This window comes from Balaenoptera physalus (genome assembly GCF_965194825.1).
Source record: "Balaenoptera physalus genome assembly, chromosome: 15".
NCBI classification, from domain to species: Eukaryota; Metazoa; Chordata; class Mammalia; order Artiodactyla; family Balaenopteridae; genus Balaenoptera; species Balaenoptera physalus.
The window spans coordinates 17344726-17370414 of NC_138894.1; the positions used below are offsets into that span (position 1 = coordinate 17344726).

General features: G+C 41.1%; 1 protein-coding gene across 1 annotated transcript in view; it reads right to left on the minus strand.

Annotated features, from left to right (window-relative positions):
• Positions 1-12788: 12788 nt before the first annotated feature.
• The window catches only part of KCMF1 (potassium channel modulatory factor 1), a gene marked incomplete at its 5' end in the record, with an annotated part of 74406 nt that continues 61505 nt past the window's right edge, over positions 12789-25689 (minus strand). Inside the window, 4 exon segments of the mRNA XM_082426214.1 lie at positions 12789-14898; positions 18803-19085; positions 21745-21923; positions 24824-24927. Of these exon segments, the coding sequence (XP_082282340.1) occupies positions 14637-14898; positions 18803-19085; positions 21745-21923; positions 24824-24927 (828 nt within the window). The 3' untranslated portion in view covers positions 12789-14636.

Here is a 25689-nt window from a genome sequence, read left to right on the forward strand (position 1 = left end):
AGACCTAGACAAGATATTCTAAAGTTAATAAATAAAGGCAAAAAATAGCTAGCACAATCTTGAAAAAGAGGAATGAAATGGAAGGAATTATAGTACCCATTTTAAAGTTAAAGTAACCCAGACAATATGCTATTGGTGAACATTTAGATACAGAGATCAATGAAATAGGATAGAGAATCCAGATATTGGTCCACAGAAAAATGGAGACTTGATTTTTGACATTTGTTCAACGGAGGAAGGATAATATTTCCAACAGATGATATTGAAATAATTCTACATCCATATGTCAAAAAAATGAACTTCATTTAACTTCATGCCTTATTTTTTTAAATTAAGTCAAATGGATTATAGAGATAACATTAAAAACTTTTGTGTATCAAAGGATACTATCAAGGCAACCCACAGAATGAGGGAAAATATTTGTAAATCATACACTTGATAGGGGATTAATATCCAAAAGATATAAAGAACTCCTACAACTCAACAATAAAAAAATCAACCCAGTTTAAAAGTGGGCAAAGGGCTTAACTAGACATCTCTCCAAAAAGATACACAGATGGCCAGTAAGCACATGAAAAGATGCTCAATAGTACTAGTCATTAGGGAAATGTAAACCAAACCCACACTGAGATACCACTTCACATTAATTAGGATGGCTATTTTTTTAATGGAAAATAACAAGTGTTGGTGAGAATGTGGAGAAATTAGAACCCTGTGCATTGTTGCTGCAAATGTAAAATGGTGCAGCTGCTGTGGAAAACAATTAAAATGGTTAATTTTATGTTATGTGAATTTAAAAATCAATAAAAATGATACATCATCAAAATAAAAACCTTCACTCTGTGAAAGACACTATTAAGAAAACGAAAAGATAAACCACAGACAGGGAGAAATTATTTACACAGCATATATGTGGTAAGGACTTGTTTCTAGAATATATAAGGAACTGAACTCAGTAAGAAGAAAAACAAGCCAAATGGGCAAAACAGACATTTCACCCAAGAAGATATATGAATGTCTAATACGCAAATGAAAGACGCTGAATATCATTAGTCAGTTTAGAAGAGTAAATTAAAACCACATTGAGGGACTTACCTGGTGGTCCAGTGGTAAAGAATCCGCCTTGCAGTTCAGGGGTCACGGGTTCGATCCCTGGTCAGGGAACTAAGATCCCACATGCCTCGGGGCAACTAACCCCGTGCACCACAACTACTGAGCTTGTGTGCCTCAACTAGAGAGAAGCCCGCGTGCCGCAACGAAGAGCCCCGTGCGCCACAACGAAGGTCCCGCGTGCTGCAACTAAGACCTGATGCAGCCAAAACAACCCCCAAACAACAACAACAACAACAAAAAACCCCCAAAACAAAAAAGAAAACCACATTGAGATACCATTATATACCCATTCAAATCACTATAATTAAAAGAACTCTAGGGATTAAGCCAAGTATCAAGTATGTCTATTTCTAACACACACCAGGGACAAGGGAAATGACCACAGGGTAGTACAAACCTCAGTGGACCTACTGCAAACTGGACATTGGGTAGAACTCCATTTAATGCCATTTACTCCCTTGCCTTACATGCTCCTGTCCTAACAAGGGGCCATGATTACTCTTTGGGTCTCAGGTTATCAAAGTCAACTGGGAGTCTGTGGGCAAATAACCTCCAAATGTTTACATATTTCCTGAGGCTCAATTACCCAAGTTAATAGCCTTAGGTCCCATTTGGGAGAAGGCCAGAAGGAATCATTACCATGTTCAGTTGCCATGTGTCACCGGGTCCTTCCTCCTGGAGTTCCAGCCTCTTATTTATTTATTTATTTATTTTTTGCTTTTATTTTTTGGCCGTGCTGAGCGGCTTTCAGGGTCTTAGTTCCCCCACCAGGGATTGAACCCGGGCCACGGCAGTGAAAGCACCGAGTCCTAACCACTGGACCACCAGGGAATTCCTGCCAGCCTCTTCTTTAGTCAATGGATTCTGGGCTGGAAAACTGGCTCAGTGTAGAAATAGGTAAGGGGGTGTGGCTTCATCATCATCATCATCATCATCATCATCGTCCTTGATTTCTTTTTTATTTTTACTTTTTGGCCACACCACAGCGCATGCGGGATCTTTGTTCCCTGACTAGGGATCGGAGCAGTGGAAGCGCGGAGCCTCAACCGCAGGACCTCCAGAGAAGTCCCATCATTGATTTCTTTTGATGGTTCAATTTGAATAGCTCTCTTGCTGGCTAAGCAACTATTTTGCCTGTGGTTATGCCAAGATGTTTCTATCACCATCTCCATAACTCCCTTCTGCTCCGACCCATTGTCCGCTGCCACGTCAACATTGCTGCTTGCTGTGATAATTGCAAGCCCCTGGCTTCAAGTAGGTAAGCGCTGCCACCTGTTCTTTATTGCTTTGTAGTCTTACCTGGCCCATTGTTGAGTGAGTCCTTGCAGAGGAGGAAACACTACACTTTTACCCAATTCCCACTACTGCTCTGGAAACCTGTAAGTGTTAAAAGGGACCCCTTGGAGGCCTCCAAGAGGGTTGGGCAGGGGGTTGCCTTTCCATTTGGTGTTGATGCACTGCCCCCAGGTGGCCACATCCTGAACTTCATCCTTGTTTGTTCTTGAACGCCGGCAGGCTTTCCAGATTCTGTCCCTGCCATGGAGACCCTCCAACCTCACCCTGCTGGGAGGCACACCCCCGCCCGCCAGCGTGACCCCGGGCAGGTTACTTAACACTTCCGGGTCTCGGTTAGGTCCTTTCTAAAATGGGGTAATGATAGTGAATTACATGAAAGGATGAAATACTACAACTAAATTCCTGGATCAGACTAAGGGCCCAATAAACATTAGCTACGGTGCCGGCAAGCTCAGTTCCTTTCTCTCTAAATAGGGAGGCACCTCTGCTGCAACGCGTGAGGTCCAAGTCACCTGCAAATGTTCAGAATCCATAGTCAATACAAGGCCACCCCCTTTTCAAGGCTCCTTGAAAAACGCTCAGCTTGGTTCTTGCTGGCTTGACTCCGACCACAGTTGAATAGAAGGTTAAAAGTTGCTGAGATGATGGGCAGCTTGGCCCAGATCCCTGATTTTGAGACGGTCTGTTCAGAAGTCTCTCACCAGGCAGTGCCCTCCTGCTCTTAAAGCTGGAAGGACAGACTTCTCCATGGCTGGGGTCATGGAAGTATGGATTGGCCCCCAACCTCTCCTCCCTGGACCCGTTGTTGGAGTCTTCTTGGTGTGAGACTGCCAGGTGATTTCACAGACGTGACATCTGCTCATTGACACAGCTGGTCTGGGAGGAAGCTATCAGTGTCCGGGTCTCAGAGCAGGAGAGTCAGGCTTGGAGGAAGGGAACTGTGAAATCCCAACCTCACCCGACGCTGAGCTTCATTCCCCGATCTGGCACTTCCCGGGCCTCCCTGCCTCTTTGTCAACATGGAGCCCGTTCATGATGGCTGATCACCAGCCTCAAAGATCAAGAATGGGAACCCTGCCACCACCTCCATCCCTCCCGTCACTGCTGAAGTGATCCCTTCGACCACAAACAAGCGAAACTTTTCAGGATCTGCTGCCTCTACTTCACAGGAATTAGCCAAGCTTGTCCATCTCGAGGACAGAAGAGGCAGCTGGAAGGTCAGGGTGGCAACTGAAGGCCTAGGTGACATGCCATGACCTCAATGTTCCTAATGGGTGATGACCTCCAGCCTTTGGAAACTGCAGGGGCAATTTTGGAGGCAATATTCAAATATAGCATGAAAGCTACCAGTTTAATTTCTAATTTGGAGAAAGACATGTATGTGTATTCCTAGGCCAGTGTTTCTAAGTTATTAAGTGGCTTTAAGTGTCCTACCCCAAATTTTCCCAAGGATGACTGTCTAACTGTCCCCAGAGAGACTTTTCTGAGTTGACTCTGAATTTGTTGTGATAAAGATTAAGGCAGAAATTTTGAGGAGGTCAGAGAAGAACGAATCACACCCCCACCTCCTCTCTTGTCTTTAGCAGAAGATGGTATTTAAGGCGGGGTTTCGGGGCCATTTTGGCGAGTTACTCAGTTTTCCTGGGCCCCTTCCATGTATACATGTTATTAAAGTTTTATTTGATTTTCTTTCTGTTAAAAAAATTTTTTTTTAATTAATTAATTAATTTATTTTTGGCCGTGTTGGGTCTTCGTTGCTGCGTGCGGGCTTTCTCTAGCTGCGGCGAGCGGGGGCTACTCTTCGTTGCGGTGCGTGGGCTTCTCATTGCAGTGGCTTCTCTTCTTGCAGAGCACGGTCTCTAGGAGTGCGGGCTTCAGTAGTTGTGGCACGTGGGCTCAGTAGTTGTGGCTCGCGGGCTCTAGAGCACAGGCTCAGTAGTTGTGGCTCACGGGCTTAGTTGCTCCGTGGCATGTGGGATCTTCCCAGACCAGGGCTCGAACCCGTGTCCCCTGCATTGGCAGGCAGATTCTTAACCACTGTGCCACCAGGGAAGCCCTCATGTATGAAGTTTTGTGTGAACAAATTTTTTTTTTAATACACAGATATGTAGTTTATTTTTTCCCTTACTCATAATTAGTTCTTAAAAATGTTAAGAGTTCAGAAGCCCAGATTTAGCTATGGTTCTATAGGATGTACTGGGAGCCAGAGTATAGATACTGGTTGAAGAGAACATCATGATACAATCTGGATAAGAATAGATAAATATTTTTTTCTGATAGTAGAAAATTAGTTCCTCTGATAACTGCCATATCAATTGACCTCAAGCCCAACTCTGCTGAAACAGTATAAGACCACAAAATAGCAGATTAAATACTGTTTTCTTAAAGATTCTGCTTGGAACTACTAAAACCCAGAGGGAAAATATATTTCATTGGGATTAATGGATAATGTCTATTGAATGCAAAAAGTTAAAACTATATTATGTCTACAGTTGTGACCACTTTAGCCAAGAGAGGATGTAATTTTATTTATAGATTCTTGCTTTGAACTGCATTTAACTTTCTCAAAAGTATCTTTGGGCAATAAAACTTTCTGTGATTTTCTAAAAATAATTTTATTTTTGGTTCTGGCTTTAAGTAAGAAAGGTTATAACATTTAAATTTTTTATAGAACTAAGAACTAATGTGATAATATAATAAGGCTTAGAGAAGTAAAGTTATAGTCTATTAGAAAATGGCAAATATGCTTTAAGAAAACATTTTAACATTTACATTTTTTACACTCAATATCAGATTTTTTATTGAAATAATTATAATGCCAACTCATTTTAAAAATTGATTTTTAAACTTGAAATTTATTGGCACAATTTTTTTTATTGTCTACATGTTACTGCTTTATTTTTATCAGGTTTTTGAAAAAAATTTTTATTGGAGCATAGTTGATTTAAAATGTGTGCAAATAACTCAATTTTGTTTCTTTTTATGGCTGAGTAATATTCCATTGTATATATGTGTCACATCTTTTTTCAAAAAATATGTTAATTACAGCTGTATTTATTTATTTTTGAGTCTTACTTTTATTTTTTATTTTTATTTTTTAACATCTTTATTGGAGTATAATTGCTTTACAATGGTGTGCTAGTCTCTGCTCTAAAACAAAGTGCATCAGCTGTACACACACATACATCCTCATATCTCCTCCCTCCTGCACCTCCCACCCACCCTCCCCATCCCACCCCTCTAGGTGGTCACAAAGCACCGAGCTGATCTCCCTGTGCTATGCTGCTGCTTCCCACTAGCTATCTATTTTACATTTGGTAGTGTATATATGAACAAATGTTTTTAATTCTCTTGGGTATATACCTAGGAGTGGAATTGTTGGGTCATATGGTAACTCTATGCTTAATTCTTTTGGGAACTGCCAAGGTCTTTCCCACAGCAGCTGAGTATTTTATATTGGTGTGTACTTTTAAAATCATAAAAGCCACTCTTGGGACTTCCCTGGTGGCACAGTGGTTAAGAATCCGCCTGCCAATGCAGGGCACATGGGTTCAAGCCCTGGTCCGGGAAGATCCCACATGCCACGGAGCAACTAAGCCTGTGCGCCACAACTACGGAGCCTGCGCTCTAGAGCCCGTGAGCCACAACTACTGAGCCTGCGTGCCACAACTACTGAAGCCCGTGTGCCTAGAGCCCGTGCTCTGCAACAAGAAAAGCCACCGCAATGAGAAACCCGCACACCGCAAGGAAGACTAGCCCCCACTCGCCACAACTAGAGGAAGCCCGTGTGCAGCAATGAAGACCCAACGTAGCCAAACAGAAATATAAATAAATAAATAAATAAATTTATTTAAAAAAAAAACAACAAAAAACCACTCTTAACAGAACCTGGCCCACAATAGTCATCCTTTCATCCATAGATATTTATGGAGCACCTACTATGTGCCAGAAACATTGTTGTAGACATAGGAAAATAGTGGTGAATAATAGAAAGTTGGAATTCATGTGTGTGTATGTTTATGTATGTGCATATGTGTATGTGTGTATGTGTATATGTATGTGTGTATGCATGTGTATATGTTTATGTACGTGTATGTATGTGTGTATGAATGTGTGTGTTTGTGTGTATGTGTTTATATGAATATGTGTGTGTATGTGTGTTTATGTATATGTATGTGTTTATATGAATATGTGTCTTGTGTATGAATGTGTGTATGTGTGTATGTTTGCATGTGTATGTGTTTATGTATATGTGTTTATATGAATATGTGTGTGTGTATGTATGTGTGCGTGAGGGGGAGTCAGATGGTGATAGGAGTGTGGGGAAACACTGAAACAGGGAAGGGGACTGGAGAAGTCTGGGTGGGTGGGATCGCGGTTTTTAACTGAAAGGTCAGGGAAGGCCTCACTAACAAGGAGGAGGAGGTGAGGGAATGTGGACCTTCCAAGAAAAGGGAAGCATGAAGGCAACAGTCCCAAAGCTGCGGTGAGCCTGAGGACAGTGAGGCGGCCAGCGAGGCTGGGGTGAGGGAATAAAGAGAGTAGCAGGGGGTGAGCACAGAAAAGTAACAAGAATTGCATCCTGCAGGGCCCTGGGGCCAAGATGAGAACTCTGGCCTTCACCCTGAGAGAGAAGAGAGTCACTGGAAGGACTTGAGGCATGTGGTGACCGCATCTTCCTTGGGTTCTAACAAGATGGCCCAGCTGCTGCGTTGAGGACAGATCCCGAGGAGACAGGGATGCTGGTCAGGAGACCACGGCGATGGTCCTGGCGGGAGATGGTGGTGATCTGGGCCCGGGCAGCCGTGGAGATGGTGTTCAAAACCTGGCTGTTCAAACATGGCTGTTCAAAACCCTGAACTTTAATCCCAGAGATCCATTCTCCAGGTTTTCCCAAAATTTCACCTTTAACTCAACTTGATTTCAAACCCCATGTGCCGCTCTTGATTCGAAAGCACGCCATCTTTTAATCTGTGCTGTGAATTTCAAATTCTAACCTTTGATCGAGGAACACCATCATCTTCCCTCCCCCTCCCTTGGGGTGAGCGAATCAGTAATCCAGGGAATCCTGCAAATTTCAGACTCTTGGCCAACGATTGCCCGGGACCTGAGGACTTGTCTACTAGTCTAGGCATATCTGGATACTTTTAAGGTGGGCGAGGGAACCTTCAGGTGATAAGCTGAACCCTAATTTCTAATGCTCAACATTCATATCCATTCTTACCATTCATTGTAATCTTTCCAACACTTCTCCTCACCAATCTTATTCCATTCTTTCTCCTGACTACCTTCTGTTATGGCAGTTACAGAATTTATAAACATGTAAAAGCTGAGCATTTTCCAAATTCTTCATCAAATACTGCCCTAAATTCTAGGTGAAATGCCCCATAACAATATCTAACTTATAGCAGCATAATAAATTGTGAAAAGCAATCTCTGTTGCATTCTTTAAGAAATCTTAGCCAATCCTTGGCTGCCTGGAAGGCAATTTGACATAGGGCAGTGTGATAAAAATGTCTGGCACCAGGGCCACTGGACAAGCACCTGAAAGTCTACATGGTGGGTTTTGGGTTAATCAGATGGACCTGTTTGGTGCTCTGTAACCAAAGAATGGTGAGAACTTGGGGGAAAAAAACACTACAAAGAATTGAAAGACTTGTTGAAATATACTAAAATTGCTTTTAAAAGATACACTCCATCTTCCCTCCCAGAGACTACCCCAGGCTCATTAGTCTCAACCCTTAGAGCCCTAGGCTAAAGTGAAAGGCTCTTGTTCAGGGAGATGCCAAAAATTTTATGATTTTCACCAATCACTTTTAACCCACTTTTGTTCATTGGAGGCATTTGGCTGTTCAAAAAGGGAAAAACCAGCAACAAGCAAAAAGCTAACAGGGACTCTGAAGAGGGAAAAAAAAAATTGATGAGGATCAAGCTTTGTCCCTTCTCAGGTCCTGGGTGGGTAGGACTCATGTTGTGCTGACGAAGTTCTGGGGGCTCCTTCCCAATTCCCTCTCTGTAGTCTTGCTTGTCCTGTGAGGCTGTGAGTAGGGTAAGTATTCCAAAGTCCTTGTCTGGACTGAGCAGGGGCCACACCTTCACCTCTCCGGCTCAGCAGCCTTCGTGTTCATCCCAAGTGCCATCAGCAATGGGTCTTAGGGTAACCTGGGTGGGTCCTGAAAATTCTGTAGGCAAACGGAGCTAAAACTTCTACATGTCACTAGGAGCACTAACGAAACACACACACAGATGGACGACAGAGGAAATGGAGGAAGCAGAGAGGGACAAGAGGAAGAAGATATTCATGGGGCATTTAAAACTACAGAAAATTCCCTGTAGAACAGCTAAGACACTGGTACCACAGTGTCTGTTGAGCATTACTTAAAGATGTAATCAACACAGCCACTGACGCTCCACATGAATGAAATGGAAAGTGATGTGTGTAACACAAAGTTTGTTTATATATGTACCCCAAAATATATTCAAATCAGACCACACAGATAAACTGGGTGGCTAAGTGATGATGTTATAAAAGATAATCCATGTAAGGAGTCAGTGTAAATTAGTCTGGGCGCCTGTGACAATGTAATTCACTTAAAAACACTGCTGTACAGTCAGTGGGATATTTTTCAAGGTAAGCTTTAAATCAGACTGGTCAGTGAACAAGGTGGCTGTCATCCAATCTGCTTGCACTCCAGTGACAAGCTCTTTTGCAATGCAGCAGATTTTAATTAGGATGCTGCGTATCCAAAAATGGGTTTTTTATTGGTGAAACTAGTGTCTTGTCATCACGAGAGGCTCTCACAGACAGAATTAAAGGCATTCCAGACTGGGCAGAGTAGCTTATGCAGGATGTAAGAATCCATGAAATCTTCAGCCGGTAGAGACCGTGGCTGAGGCCTGCTTCCTAGTTGGCCTGGCGCACCTGCTCATTTAGGAGTGTTACAAAATCTTACCTTAAGAATATTGTTGCTTCTACCTCAAGTGTTTAAACCTTTTATACAGGGTGTGGTCAGAAGATCTAAAAGGAGAGAACTGGGACTTCATGCAGCTTACAGAATAGGATGTCCCAACGGTTTTTGTGCCGGCTTTGCTAAAGGATCAAATTCGGATTGATGTTTTATGTGTAAGGCGGGATTCTAAACATGTGCACTCCAGTCTGACAGCAAGATGTAAAGAAGTAGCTCACTCACCAGATCAGACTGGTCACCCTATCTACCAAATGCAACAGGCTTGGTGACCTTTGAAAACACTCCCAATAGGGTGAGGGTGAAAGGCTCTTCTAGGAGTCACTTCTGATGAATTCTCTTACGGGGGGAATGTCTGTGAAAACCACAAGCTGTAAGCAATGCTTAGGCTTGGACTAAAGCTCTGTACCTACTGAGAGCTCAAAAAGTATATGTGAATGAGAGATCAGGGGTGATGGCGGTTTATGGAGACAGAGGAGCCGACAAACCACAGGCCACACCCGCTGTCTACAAAGGAAACAAAGTACAGACTAGGTTCTTGGTGGTTCCTAAAGTATTAGTGAAGACCTCAGACTCTAAAACTCATCGGTCTAGGTCTGAGGAGAGCAACCTCAGGAGAGTACGCGCACGTGTGGCCCGCAGGGTTTCAGGTCACATGTGCACATCAACATCTGTGCACAACCTGCATACCAAGGACAGCTATCAGGGACACAAAGTCATACTGAAGGGCTTCTTTTTAATTGAACCATCTCTTTTACTAGTTGCTGTAAAGTTCCACTGACTTTATAAAACCTGAGAACTTGAGGGGAGCATCATGGTTTGTACTTTGAGGAGGCTAGCCAAGGCACTACCCACCCGATAGCAACTGACTAAAATGTCATGTGGATCGTAGGTTCTGGACCAGCCTCTCTGAGAGAGGAATAATCTTTCATACTTGAATCTGCTAACCAAGTTAGCAAGCCTTGCTGCAGGGTTCCTTAAATAAGGAACTTCCCAAGCTCATATATTTATTTACAGAACAATTATTTGACAGAGATGGGTTGAAAACTAGAAGAACCAAGAGTACTAATCAGAAACAAAGACACAGCATTTCTTAAGCATAGTTGAAGCCGACGGCACAGGAATTATATTTTTACACTATTCTGAAAAACAAAGTAACCTAAATTTGGCTTTGTAATACTGTGATGAATTTATTCAGATTAAGGCCATGTTTAAAGCCACAGAATTTCACAACATTGTCACAAATGACCAGAAAGTCTGCAAATTCCCTGGCGGTCCAGTGGTTAGGACTTGGCACTTTCACTGCCAGGGCTCAGGTTCAGTCCCTGTTTGGGGAACTAAGATCCCATAAGCTGTGCAGCATGCCCCCCCCAAATAAATAAAATAAAATAAGCATGGAAAAGCAGGACCTTTATGCCAGACATCACAACTTCAGCATATAATTCTGGGAAAATTTCATACATAGCATTTTACTTATTACTGCACATGAAATCAATTTTGCATGTGCCTCCAAAATTGTGCCTGCAAATAAGGGAGAAACAGCAGACTTCGCATATATGAACATTGATGTGGGGCTTTTTGCTACAAAACTGATACATTTGTTAAAGAGCTTTTAGCACCCACTTGGATAGTTTTTTACACACTGCTGTTTCACAGGGCTGTGCTAACCATCAGACTCCAGTTACAGTAGACTTTCCTATTTTTTACCAGACACTTTCAGTGCCAGGGACCTCATTCAGAAGAGCCCTTTTCACCGACCACCTCCTTCCACTATCTTTCCTCTTGACCACCTTTCCTTACGTGGCCTTAAACAGAGCTATGAGTTATTGAAGTCTGTGATGCTCCCAAGAGCCATGGAGTGAAATACACAAGGCAAATGGAATACCTGCGGTGAGGGGCCGTCAAGAGAACTCTTTCAACTCCTTACCTGTTTTTTGTTTTTAACTGTGGCCCACAGACCAGAAAAAATACAACTGGCTTAGTATTATAAACTCTCTTTGTACGTTACCGAAATTCAAATTGAATGGGATGGATGGATTTTTGTGTTGCTTCTGTTAATTCTAATGACATAATCCGCTATCCTAAACTACATTTCTTTGTGGGTCATAGGGAGAGGGACCTTCTCTTCTATTGCCCGAGTCTAATTATAAATGAAATAATCTACTGCCTAACAAACCTAGGCTCCAACTCTGTGGGTTAAAAAAGAAAACAAACAAAAGACCAATACAATCTAAACACAAATCCAAGTATTTCACTGTAGCCAATCATAGAAATTGTATCTTACGACAATGGCCATAAAAGCACAGGCATTTCTATTTGTTCAAAAGAGCAGAAGTATTTTAGAAAACTAAATGAATGAAAAACAATCTGAGAAAGTCATGCGGTAGGTTCTACTATTTCAAATTCCAAAATTCCATTGTTCTCCATGATTAACTATCCAGGAGTGGGAAGCCCACAAACCCCTACAGTTACAGTTTAGCAGGAATTACTGATACTTTGGGATTCTTAAAACACAGCATATTCTAGTCCATAAATTATACAGAAATAGAAACAAACACAGTTTCAAACATTCCCTGTAGGTCTTCCTCTTCACTAGCTTTTTTTTTTTTTGGGTGGGGTGGGGGGTGGTTTTTCTGTGAGTCATGACGTTAAACTTCTTCCAGAACACCTTGAGCAGATTAAAATTATTTCCACACAGTAAGTAAAGACAAGCACTGCAGAACACTTACAAACTTACACCCTAGACACTCAAAACTCAACAAAACAAAAACCTCTCAAAACTCAGGGTCTGGTCCTTAGAAATGTGAAGCTGTAGCCAAAATAAACAATGGTATAGTGATTTTCTCTCCTCTACATCACAGTCTTTGCAATTATTTTTATTCAATAATCCCAATAATATGATGTTAATTCAGAAACTAAAGAAAAAGGACACAAGAATTTGAAGGGCTTAAATACATTTTTTATATTGATAATCTGTGTCTTTCTACCCTAATACATTATTATTGATTACATACAGGATGAGGTGAGGTATTTGTAAAATATCTGGTAAAAAATAATTAATATACAGTATTCTGAGATGGAATCTTATAAACCTTTAGGTCTTCTGAAGTGTCAAATTGATCATCTAAATTAAACTGCCCTTGACTGGACTTACAGCTGTCCCCTCAAACCATGTTAAAAAAGGAAGGATCTTACATTTTCCCAGAATTTGTGCAGTAAAGGGAGAGCACATAATTGGCAATTTCTATTTCTCACATCCAAAGTAATGCATTCACACAAAATCAGGACCTTCAAGTCTAGCATGAAACAAACAAACAAAAAAACCACAAACAAACCAAAACACTGGATTAGAGATATACAATCTCTGAATAATGGTTAGGCTAATTCACCAACACCAAAGAAATCCAAGTGGTCAACAGTCTTGAAAATGCTTTATTGAAATGTGTGACGTATGTGCAGAAGATGTGTGTGAAAAGACCACAGCTTGAAAACTGGTTTTTGAAACGTCTCAACAACCAATTGAAAAAAAAAAAATCCTACTTGACTGGACTTCTAGCACAACCAGAAGCCTGGTGTAAAATTTTCCTTTAAAACATTTTCCATCACAGAAACTAAAGAAAACAAAGCTAGGATACTTGGAAATTGTTGGGAGTTTGCAGTTTCAGAGAAGGAGAAGCAACAGTTTTTTAGAAATGTGGGGTGACCTCTGTTTTGGTTACATCTGGATGAGCATGGACTTCACAGTTCTCGGGAGAACACCGGAGGGTGCTTGAGTCTGTATGCTTGTGTTGAAGAAACAGAGAAACACAGACGGGGAAGGAAAGGACTACAGCGGAAGAGGGGAGACGGAGGAAAGGGCTCAGAGGAGAGAGAGCACTGGAACAAGACATGATTAGGTTAAGTCTAGTTATAAATTTATCAGAAGCTGTGCGCACCTTTTTTAAAAGTCCTAAATTTACATTCCAAAAACTGCCCCCCAACCCCAAACCCACTGTCCCTGCCTTGGAGCTATTGTGAAAAGTCTATGCACAAAAACTGAAACAGAAAATAAAAAATATCCCGGCCCCTCCAAACCCCAAAACAAACCCAAAAGAGCTGTACATTTTTTTTTTTTTTACACATAGGATTAATAATATAGGCATATAGGTGGCATGATTCAATTAAAAGGCTTTACTTTTTATGCTGAAAAAAACCCAATAAATAAAAGGTGCTAAAGTTAGCATAAAGAATTTGGTTGTAATATATTGACAAAGTCTGGGAAGGCAAATCCTCAAAGCTCCCCTGATACTGATCTGTCTCAGCAAACTATGAAGCAAATACATAAATAACGCAAAGTATGATTGAGAATGTGAGATTTTCAAAAACAAAGACAACATAATTCAGGTTAACTTTGTTGAACAGTGAATAAATGAAATTCATCTACACCTGAATAAAACATATTTAACAATTGAAAAAAATTTTAAACAACCACAAAAAGTAAAAACTTTAAACAAGTAGAACAGGATTTGTTTTCAGGGCACACAGACGCCTGCAGCAGATTCCCACAGTAGCTGTACTGGTGTGTCTTCTATGGACGAGTTAGACAGGCTGAGCTCCACACGGTAAGATGACTAACAAGGCGACAGGACAGTCACACAGGGCGGAGCGCGACACCGGCTACGACCCCAGGTTCCACTGCAGAGCTGGCTTGTGCGTAGAGGCACACAAAGAAAGGTGATTCAGGCAGACATTATTCAAAAGCTACTTTGTCAAGTAACTCTTTTGCTGCGTAACCATTGAATAATGTTTGGGAAAGCTTTGGGCTTTTATTTTTGTTTAAGTTTTACTCCTTGTATTTAAGTTTTTTAAATAACAAGGTCACTAAAACTCATGCACGCTGCAAAAAACCTCATGCAGTAGTTAAGGTAAACCATCCAAGCAGTTTTTATTCATTAATATTCATAAATACACACAGCAGCTTCATTAGAGATTTCAATTTTCCTCTTCAGTTTGAATGTGGAGTATTAGGAGAGCCTTTTGCATGTCAAGGTACAGGAAGCAGAGACCACCCCTGCACTGCTACCTACATTTACCTGCTAGAAGTAAAAATTAGTTAAGTGGAAATGATTATCATATATATTTTCTCTCTTCCTTTTGAATGTACACAATGTAACAAGAGTGACAGACCTGAAATTACAATCACCAAACAAACCCAGGATAGCTGTTGTCCACTTTCATTGGCAAATACAGCACAGAGGACATTGTCTGCGAATTGGGATGTCATCAAAGAGGAGGTGGTGGAGGCTCATTTCCTTTATTACTCTCTTTTAAATTTAGGTTTTCTAAAGCAACATCTAAAGGCATAATATCTACACAGCCCATAGCACCAAAATCTGCCATCTCCCCCCGTTCATCCTCGTCTGAGGACGAGCTCTCTTCACGAACTAAAGTGGATAGAAGGAGCTCTTGGACAAACAGGCTGCGGTCTGCGCGCTCGCTTTCCATGGCCTGGCGCTCTGTTTCAGACATTTTAGGATCGTTCAACCTGCGTAAATTAAAGAGAAAAGATCTTATTGGTAAAAAGTCAGTGAACAATGTCGGGGTCAATTTCTACAATGTCCTACTCTGGGCAAGCTTCACAGGCGGCAAAACTCAGAATCTGAGACATATTAATGGAACATCTTGCTCTAATTTACCTCCTTAATTATGTTGAGATGAATTCCCCACACTTGTAGCAATACTGTTACCCCGAGGTGCAAGTCTATGCTTTAATTAGATTCAATGAGGAAAAAATACATTTACACTTCTCATACTCCCTTTAGAGAAAACTGTGGTGAAAAATTTCCTAAGGAAAACAAAATTTCTAACAGATTAGATACTTGGGGAAGTAGTGATTTCCCTAACCAAAATTTTACCAGTGGGGAGTAAAAAGAGGAAAAGTAGCAACATTGGTCACAAAAACAAAATCTGTAGTGATTAGAATAGTCAACCGAAAAAAATCCTAAAAGTTCTCTTGGCTTTTCTCTATTATTTCCATCTAATTCTTTCCTGAAATGAAGATATGTCCAGAAGACTGAGAGGGCAAACACACACACGCACGCACGAGCATGTGCGCACCTACACTTCTACCAAGGACTGTGTAACAGGTCTGACCCAAGGTTGAACGGCCCAGTATGCTCATCTGATAACAGGCACTTATGAGGCCTGTGTCATGTTGGGAAACCTGGTTCGTTTGCACAGAGACTGGACGGATGTTAAGAGCTGAATTTTTATTACTAACCTGTTAAGCGACTTATGCAAAATTCTGCTTAGTTTCAGTGCTAATTTTATTTCTCTACATTTTTAGTGGCAAAGAAAGAAAGGGAAACTGGTTGGAGCACTGGGGTCAGGAAAAGTAACAAACAGGGAGAAGATGGTGACAATGAAAGGAGGTTCAGTGGGCATGCGTGACAGGTGCTCCTCCCGGAGAAGCCAGGTGCACTTGGAGCCCATGCTCGTCTACACCCCGCACCTGTTCTCTGCTGTCCCACCTATGCTGGAAGGCATGGGGGCATCCCAAAGTAGCAATGGAGGAGGCATACTGGGCACTCACCATGGGCTCTGTTTTAAGTGCTTTTTGTATGGATTATCTCTTTTAACTCCTACGAGTTAGGTCTCATTATTATCAACTTGTAGGCAGAAGAAGCTGAAGAGGTTAAGTGACTTGCTCAAAAATCTCACAGCCATCAAATTTCAAAACCACTCAATGATTAGATCCATGGCTTAGAAAACAAAAGATCTAAATTTAAGAACTGAAAGAACATCTGGAAGGTTAACTACATAAAAGCCATTAAATCCACACTGAAAGGAAATGACTGATGACATTTATGATTAAAACCAAATTAAGAATATAAGAGAGTATCTAATGAAACAGGAGATGGAGCAATAGGCTATGTATTATCAGTCAAAAACTTTGAAAGTGCTAAGAAATGAAACACATTCCACATCCTTAGTTTTGGAAAAGGCCTTAAAAAGAAAAACAAACTAAAGTCAAACCTATTAGAAAGAGAAAGGATGCATAGAAGACTACCTACATAGCAAGCAGGCAAACTAGAAACATACAGGCTGAGGCCCCCAAACCTTTGGAAAGCATGTAATTCTAGTATTACTGTTTTGATTTTTAGGAAATAACTGAGAAAATGTTTCATTCCTGAGGGCGGTAGATAAAATCGGTACTAGGACTAGATGTCTTGATGGCCCAACTTCATTTGGGATCTAGAAGTAACTGCAAAGCTTGTAAGGAGCTTCAAACTGGAGTTAGCAAAACTAGTTGGATCCGTTACCAAGAGACTGGAATCTGACATAGACACTTTCACAATTGCTTTCTAAAAGGTCAACCATTTTTGGATCCCAAAGAAACTGTGTCCCACCATCAGTTCCAAGGCAACAGGAACAGGAATTGCCCCTGGTCAAAGAGACCAAAGACGAGGCTGGAGCCCTACGCATATCACATGACAGCTGTGTGGCCAGGGACAAGGATTTCCCCTTGGAAACATTGCAGACCCTCTCCTAGCCTTGAAGATTCTCAGTACACACGTTAATGTATTTGAAGTTCTGAGACCCCCAAGAGTAAATAAACTATTTGTTACTTAGTTTTGCCCAAACTTATTCATCAGGAAAAAAAACTTGAACATAAATAACTATTTATATTTCTTAGAATATATAAAGTTCCAGGGAATATTTTTGGGGAAATATTGCCTTAGGTAAACCATATGAGTCAGGATCTAATGACACAATGAAAGATGTAGAAAGTGGTCTACAAATTGCAAGGTACTATGCAACATACAGTATCAGATGACAGAAAGGGGGTCTTCCAGAAGCTACAACCAGAATCCAAGGAAAGCACTCAGAGGCCACCCATACTGTGCCCTGGTTGCTGGCTGTCTGGTATAGAATAACTACATAGAGAAAAGTCCCAGGTCAAGCTCACTGAGTCTGGAGCTCAAAAAACAAAAACAAAACCAGAGTGGAGCAAAGGTGGGAAGATGTGTTTTCCAAGGGGCAGTGGGGCAAGACATTCATTCCACCCCCAGGCCAGCGAACCCTCAGCAGACACACACACTGGTAGGGCTCCTTTCTGAGGTAGGTACCTAGATCTGTGGCTCTGTGCTTTCTTTACGTTGAAGCCACATTTTCTGGTAATAATCAATCAGGCACAGTTACTCACTTTGCAGAGATAATCCAAAGGTAAATTTCCCACTTGAAACTTCCTCCTTAGAACCATACCAAATGATAATAAGTACCATTAATTGGGCTTTTATTATATGCCAGATACTGAGCCAGACCATACACATACCTGTACTCCATTTCATCCTCAAAACAATTCTCATTCTAATGCGGCAAAACTCATGGAATATTATAAAACTGAGGTTTGGAGAAGTGAAGTGACTTGCCTAAGGTCCAAACTAGTAAAAGCTGGGGCTCTTGACAGGGGTCCTATTTGCAGAGATCTGCAAACATTTTTTATTCTGCATCAACAATATGTTATTTACAACTATACACATGTGCCACTGTACTAACAGAGATGTTTAAAAGCATGAGATAAAAGAAATATACATAGAAATAGTGTTTTCTTCTAACATCTAGTTGTCACACACATTACTTTTTGGAGATAACTGATATATTACACTAATTTTCTTCTTCGTTTCACAGTTTTTAACTTTATATTCCTCTCTATTCCATTAAAAGTCCAAATTAGTCCAGGTTCATTATCTGTTGAGCCTACGTCTACTCATTACTGCTCTTTCTAAAATTCTTTTATTTTTAAAAGTCACATAAAATGCCTATGAGGTCTCAGCAGAGGAACATATTTGGTTGCTAATGGTAGTTTTCAGAAGCAAATAAGAATTCTACTCCATCCAGCAGAGCCATTTACTGTGTATACTAAGTATTTTTTACACTGTGGTGAACCATTTTTTTAAAGTAGTTATTTTGTGTTCGCTAACCATACAAATTTAAATTCCATTTCTTTAGAAATTCTCAGGAGAAAACCACCACATTATAAAATCTTCTCTTGTACTTTTGGATATTTCACAGCAGACTGAAACTGGCAATAAAAAGACAGCAATGTTAATTATGACAATAAATGTACCTAGTATGTCCCATATATGTAATGATACGATGTTTACATTTTATGGGCAATATGGGAAAAGAAATTCATATCAGATGATGACACACTGTTAGAACAAGACCATCAGCATTCCTAGTTTATCTAAAATAAACTATTATTTTTCATATTTTTAAGGAAATACTGAATATACAGTTTTGATTAGAGATCTGTGAGTTTTAATGGTTTGATCAAAGGCCGAGTCTTTAAGAACACATATAAGCACAAAAGAGAAAAGGTCATCTCAGGCTGCGCGGTGCTAATAAAATACTACTTCTCAAAGTTACATTAATAAATGAACTACCTTGTTAAAAGAAACTGGGAATTCTGGAGAGTTTGCTGACTGCTTTCTGTGTTAGCTGTGTTGGTTGTTGCTGTGGATTGTGTGATTGTAGTGGTGACACTGCTTGTGTTAGTACGCCGGGTTGCGTTGCGTGCAGTCTCCAGTTGTTGCCGTGCTGCCTGGGCGTGCTGCCGTTCTAGCTGCAGCTGCATCTGCAGTTGTTGTAACTGAGAAGCGGAAGGGCCAGAGGAATTAAGCTGTCCTCCTGCAGAACGTCTCACTCCTGACAACTGGGATAAAAGCTCTGCCAATGGAAATGAAGACATTAATGTCTACTTCAATATGAGGAAAACAAAACGCTATAGATCATTCTTTTACCAGAGGAACATTAAAAATGACCGTCAACAGGAAGGTAACCTGTGGCAACATACAGTTTCAGCTTGGAGCTTAATACCTTTTAGGATGCCTCCTAGAGGCAAAAGGTGTTGTGTATGTGTTGTGTATGAGCAATGCAAATACATATGAATATTAGCTCACATACAATTATTTTTAAGCAAAACATAGCAAATTGTTTTTTAAGTTGTTTGCATAATGGGCTGATTTAGTTATACTTTCTCTTAGTATTTTAGTAGGCTAAGGTGGCTCATCTACTGGTCCAGTCATAACATAAACCCTCTCAACATGAGCTCCATGAAAGCAGGGATCAAGTCCACTGTTTACAATATTCCTGGTTCTTAGAACAGCACCTGACACATAGCAGGCACTCAAACATTTATTTAATGATTGAATGACCCTCAGCATTAAATCCAAGAGACCTGCATCATTTCTAACTGTGACGGTTGTACACTTGCCTCTGCCTTCTTTCTCTGGAACCTTCTGGTACTGCTGTTTGAGAGCCCCAGAGCACCACTGCAGTGAGGACCACCGGTGATGCCCAGTGAAGCTGATTAGCTCCCGACTGTACAGCCTATTTAGACTCTCTTGTTTGAACAAGGCTGTGCTCATCAGGAGCCAGGTGGCTCTCTGTCCCTGCCTTCTCATCTAAGTGAGGTGCAGTAGTTGCCTTCTCCCATGTGGAGGGTCTACCTGGCTTACATGGATTTGATGATTGCCCTTTCAACATTCCTAGGCTGGCAAAGCTCTTCACCATTAAAATTCATTTCCAGGGCACATTTCTGCCTTACTGCTCACTGTTGTTTTATCCCAGGGGCTCTTAACACCATTCTTTCATATAGTCCATCACTAACATAAACTAATTTTCACTGACAGAAAAAAACTGAATGGAGAAAGTGTCTCAATTTTGAATTTTGCCCCCAGCAATCACATTAACTTTTAGAGCCTGTTACCAAAGACAGCAGGTAAATATTCCTTTTGGATGAAGAAGTATTTTTTAAAATTCCCAAAACTCAGTTTTTTGGGGTTTACTCCACATCCAAATGCCCAAAGCACGTTTGGAATTAAAATTTTACACTGGTTTCCCTGGTGGCGCAGTGGTTAAGAATCCGCCTGCCAATGCCGGGGACACGGGTTCGAGCCCTGGTCCGGGAAGATCCCACATGCCGCGGAGCAACTAAGCCCGTTCACCACAACTACTGAGCCTGTGCTCTAGAGCCCACGAGCCACAACTACTGAAGCCAACGTGACACAACTACTGAAGCCTGCGCACCTAGAGCCTGTGCTCGACAACAAGAGAAGCCACTGCAAGGGGAAGCCTTGAGGTGAGAAGCACCTCAACGAAGAGTAGCCCCTGCTCGCCGCAACTAGAGAAAGCCCGTGCACAGCAACAAAGACCCAACGCAGCCAAAAATAAATAAATAAAATAAATCTATTTTTTAAAAAAGTTAAAAAAAAAAAGATTTTACACTGAATATCTCACATTTTAAGGAAGATTTTATGAGTAACACTGTTGCTACTTTCGATGGCAGATTTATACGCAGTAGCATTTCAGGTACGCGTTCCGCTGTATGTACACATTTCGGACCTGTACAGGCTCCCTGGACTCTTACTGCCTGCCAGTGCTTACTGAATCTTTCAGGGTCTCAGGCTACAGTGACTTCTGACATTTTGACTGTCAAACCTTGTGCTTTGCTGCTGGCTTCCCAGGTTGGCTGTGCATGAGACCAGTGACTTGGCTATGAACTACATGTTCAAATGTTGTTGTTGTTTTTTTAATAATTTTTTTTCTAACTATCTATCTATCTATTTATTATTTTTGGCTGCACTGGGTGTTCGTTGCTGTGCGCGGGCTTTCTCTAGTTGCATCAAGCTGGGGCTACTCTTCACTGCGGTGCGTGGGCTTCTCATTGCGGTGGCTTCTCTTGTTGTGGAGCATGGGCTCTAGGCACGCAGGCTTCAGTAGTTGTGGCTCGCGGGTCAGTAGTTGTGGCGCACGGGCTTAGTTGCTCCGTGGCACGTGGGATCTTCCTGGACCAGGGCTCAAACCTGTGTCCCCCTGCGCCACCAGGGAAGCCCCAAATGGTTTTTAAAGTAAGATTTTCCCAAGCTATTAAAACACGAATGTTCCACAGTAATATAGTTCTCAAATCAAGGCAAGGACAAGACACTCCTACTTGACTTTCTTCCATGAGAAGAGCTTAATTCTTTAGTCCTGTCAATTAGCTTTCTTATCTGTGAGCTTGTGGAGGCTGAACCATGGAATTCTGCAGGTCTTTCAACTCTGAAATCTTCTATGATTTTCTTGGGTTTCACTGGAGGCCATAAATAGAACATTGACTGTTCCTTATTCTCTTATACCTCTAAGTACTTAAAGAAATGCCAAAATAATATGAACTACTTTATGTGGTCTACTTTAAACATATTTTATACTTATAAAATTTAGAGGAATTTTGTCAAGGAACATGTGGCGTGTGATAAGAGACTAAGAATACAAATCCTACCAAAAATTTTTAAAGGGAGCCCCACCATCCCCAGCCATTTCCTTTATTAACGTGAAACTAACTTACCAGCTATAGGATCCATGGCTTCCCTATTGCTTGGAGAATATGAACTCTGAGAAGAAGAAAGTCCACCAGTAGAACTGCTAGTAAAGTGCATGTTTGATCTACGTGCACGAGGACCTCCCAATCCCCGGCCAGGGTGAAACATTCTACGTACATGTCGAACACCACTCGATTCATCATAACTCCAAAGTTAAGGAAAAAACTCAAGTATTTCATAGAAAGAAAAAAAAAATCACTCAAGTCCTTGCAAGATAGACATGCAGATTTCCCAAATTATAAGCATTTTAAAATAGCACATTTCATTTAGAATACAAATGGTACAACTATATCTATGAGGGCTATTAACTCTAAAAAAAGACACCCAAATATAAAGCAAAATGTGAGTATGTGTATACTGTGTGTGTATATTATGTATGTGTGTGTGTTTTCAAAGAGAAAAAAAAGTTTCTCCAGGTGGGAAGAAGTTCCTTCCTAACACTGCCAAACGAGGTGAGAGGCATTGCCTGGTCAGACACCCAGGGTGAGACATTCTCTTACCCTCAACTCAGTACTGAATTCCATATATGTTCATACCGAAGTAACCACAAATAATAACCAGCAATTTTTTATGTCTGGTGAGAACTGTGCTAATATACAGGCTAATCAAATCTCAATGACCATCTGTAATGAGAAACGAACAGTATAAATAATTTAAATTCAGGAGTAAAAGACTCCTTCTGGCTATTAGTTTTAATCTGGCAAGTTTTTTTTTTTCTTCCAATGCTGCTGCTAAGCAGAAAACCAGATTTGAATTTCTTGTACAAGTGGACACAGAGAGAGTAACAGCACATTTATCAAGAAGTCAAAGTTCCAGCAGCCTCGACCACCTTATACACCTGCGTGTGAGTTACACTGAAGAAGGTCCTGAGGAGCAAAGAGCTGCCAAAACTCATGAAGACAACGCTGTATTTCCTCCACACAGGTGAGTGTGAGTGTGCAAGGAGACTGGGTGAGCTAGGTATTGTAGCAGGGGAGATCTTCTTTCAAACCAGCCAACATATGGGAAAAGAATCTAAAAAAGAGGGGATATATGTATATGTGTAACTGATTCACTTTGCTGTCCAGCAGAAACTAACACAACACTGTAAATCAACCATACTCTAACAAAAATTAACAACAACAACAACAAAAGAAACAAAGCAGCCAACAGACAGCTATATAATGCAGATTAATTTTTGTGTTGACTTCCCAGTTTTGTCAGCTGATGGTTCAGGAGTCATGTGGGGACAGGTTGGGTGGCTCCAGGAAGCCCTCAGGCGCCACCGTAATGCACACCGTTTCATGGTGGTATTCATGACAATGGCTTGGGTTCTGCAGAAAGTGATGCTGTGATCATCACACTTTGTTTTTAAAAAGTGTAAAAAGTGCACTTTAGGAAGAGTTCCATCAAAGTAGTTTAAAAAAAAAAAAAAAGTTTGGGTGCTTAAGAGGCTTAGAAACAAGTCACTCCCTCATGTCAAACAAAATTACCACACAGTAGCACTTGAAGTACCTGAAAAATCAGTTATATTTCCAGGAAAACTGCTATGCCAACATTTTGCTTTCTAGAACTTAATGATAATACTTGTTAGTAATCTAAAATGCAACACATGACTTCTTTTATTCTTATATTTTGCATAAGCTAATCTTTTCTTGGTAATGAAAGACTCATAAAAATCTTACAAAAATGCATGTAGATGACATGGGACATTCTACTGAATGGATACTAATTTCACTAGAGGCCCTTGAAGTTGCTGAAAAAGTTATTTGCCTAGCTTCTCCATGAAGATGGAGTGACGCATGGATCAAGCATAACTCTGGGTATTGTTATAGGATTCTTTTATACAAAATGAGAAGTGACTCTAAGGCTAAAGTATTCTTGGCCTATTTGGATTTTCATATTCTCTTGGAAAAAACAAAAACAAAAACAAAAACAAGCACTGCTTTCTTCGTTTTGCTTTTAGTGTCCCCTGCATTTAGGAGAGAGGAAGAGTGGGTTCCTCTGTTCTTTCAGTACTTGTCAAAGACTGGCTCAGTCCAGGCTGATGTTCTAACTTCTCAGGATGGGTTCATATCTTTATCTTCCCATTAGTTTCCACTTATCTTCCCCTAACTCTAAAGGGCCATATTTCTAATTAGAAAATCAGGAATTGTGAGCAAGGGATGGGAGCTGTAGGACAAGAAAACCACCACACCAGTTTCTTCCTCAAATAAGTCTAAGCTTGAATTATGATTGCCAGAAGGCAAGCAAAGGAATCAGAATGAAGTCTGGCAGGGAGAAAGATTGTGATTAGCTCCTGAATTGCTTCAAACTGCAATGAACACTAAAACCTTTACAGGAGAACAGAACCCTACGTTAATAGGTGATAGTTTCAGAAAAACAATTCAGAACTTGAAACCAGAAGCACCGAGTCTACAAAATTAATTTACTCTGGGGGGCCAGTAATCTCTTGGAGGTTATTAGGGAATACTGCCAGGAACTGTCATGAGATTGGTTTGGGAGGGGAAGCAGAAATGAAAGTGGGAAAGGAATTTAGAGCTGGACCTGACCTTATGCTATCCTACTCAGAGACTGGGCAGGAAATGGCTCTCTCTGGAGAAGGAAACTCCGAAAGGGAAGGAAGCCCCACGACGCACACCTGCTCACCATCCAGCCTGTAACAGGGTGAGGCGACAGAGATCAGGGGTGGCAAGCAAATCCACCCTCCATATAGTTAACGAACTAGATTTTAATTTGGATTAGCATTTTCCTCTTTTGTATGAAAACACCCTCCTGAAGACTTATAACCTGGTCAAATTGTCTTAACAAAAATCTGATGGTTAACGAACTAAAGATGACGGGCAAGGGAACTTTCACTTACCGAGCATGATTAATGTAACAGTTATAGCACAGAAAAAGAGAAATAAGAAACTGCACCTCAACACTGAGTAACTCTTAGGAAAAGGTTAAATCAACTAAGATAGTCTGGAGGTTAGTTTTCCTCTTTGGGGATGTTGTCCTTAAAAATCATCGAAATGATAAATGTTACAAACAACTTTTCCCCTTGTTGCCTCTCGAAAGGATATTAAATCTCTAGGGGCTCTGTGTTCAAGTGTAAGATGAGCTGCAAAGTCATCCGTGACATGATTAGGATCGCCTCCAGGCAATGCCGCACAGATCGGACAAATCTGAAATGAAAGTAAAGAAAGCAGGTTTACTTATAGATGAACACTGATCAGACATCTTTCCGGATGAATACTTTACTGTACATTTTACCTTGACCAGGTTTTAACCAGGCAAAAACAAAGCAGATCCTGAACTAGTGAACAGCTGCGGAGGCTGAACACGAACCGCAGGCATCAGTGCTGTGACTCCACCGAAGCAGACGTCTGTCAGGCTCAGACAGACAATTCTAAACACACAGGTCGAACCTGAGCTCTGGCAACGACTTCCAACAGCCTGGCCGATTCATCTGCATGGTCTAGTAACACAGTTTCCATAAAAATAGTTTTTTAGTGTGCTATTTAGTGCACATTCATGACTAAGTCCTGTCTTGATTGGTAAAGGCTGAGACATAAGCTTCCCTAAAGTAAGCTAGACTTGAGGGCCAACAGCCAAACAAGACAGCAAAGCTCTTACTAAAAACACAACTGCACGAACTTAAATACTTTGAATGTGGTATGGTAAGACAGAGACAATGACTACCGATAATATGCAAATATGCTCTATCGATTCATGAATGGGACTTCCAAGGTGGCGAGTGGGTATGGGAGACCATTTTTAGAACTTTATTTCCCAGAAGGATGGGAGGTAGGACAAAAGCTTGGGATCAGAGCACGGTCAAGGAGTAGAAGACAACTTTGCTGTGGGCCTGAGGGCAAGGGATAGAAGGAGAAAGAAGAAATGAAATAACGTGTCCACAGGCAGAGGAGGCTTGACAGGTTGGGAAT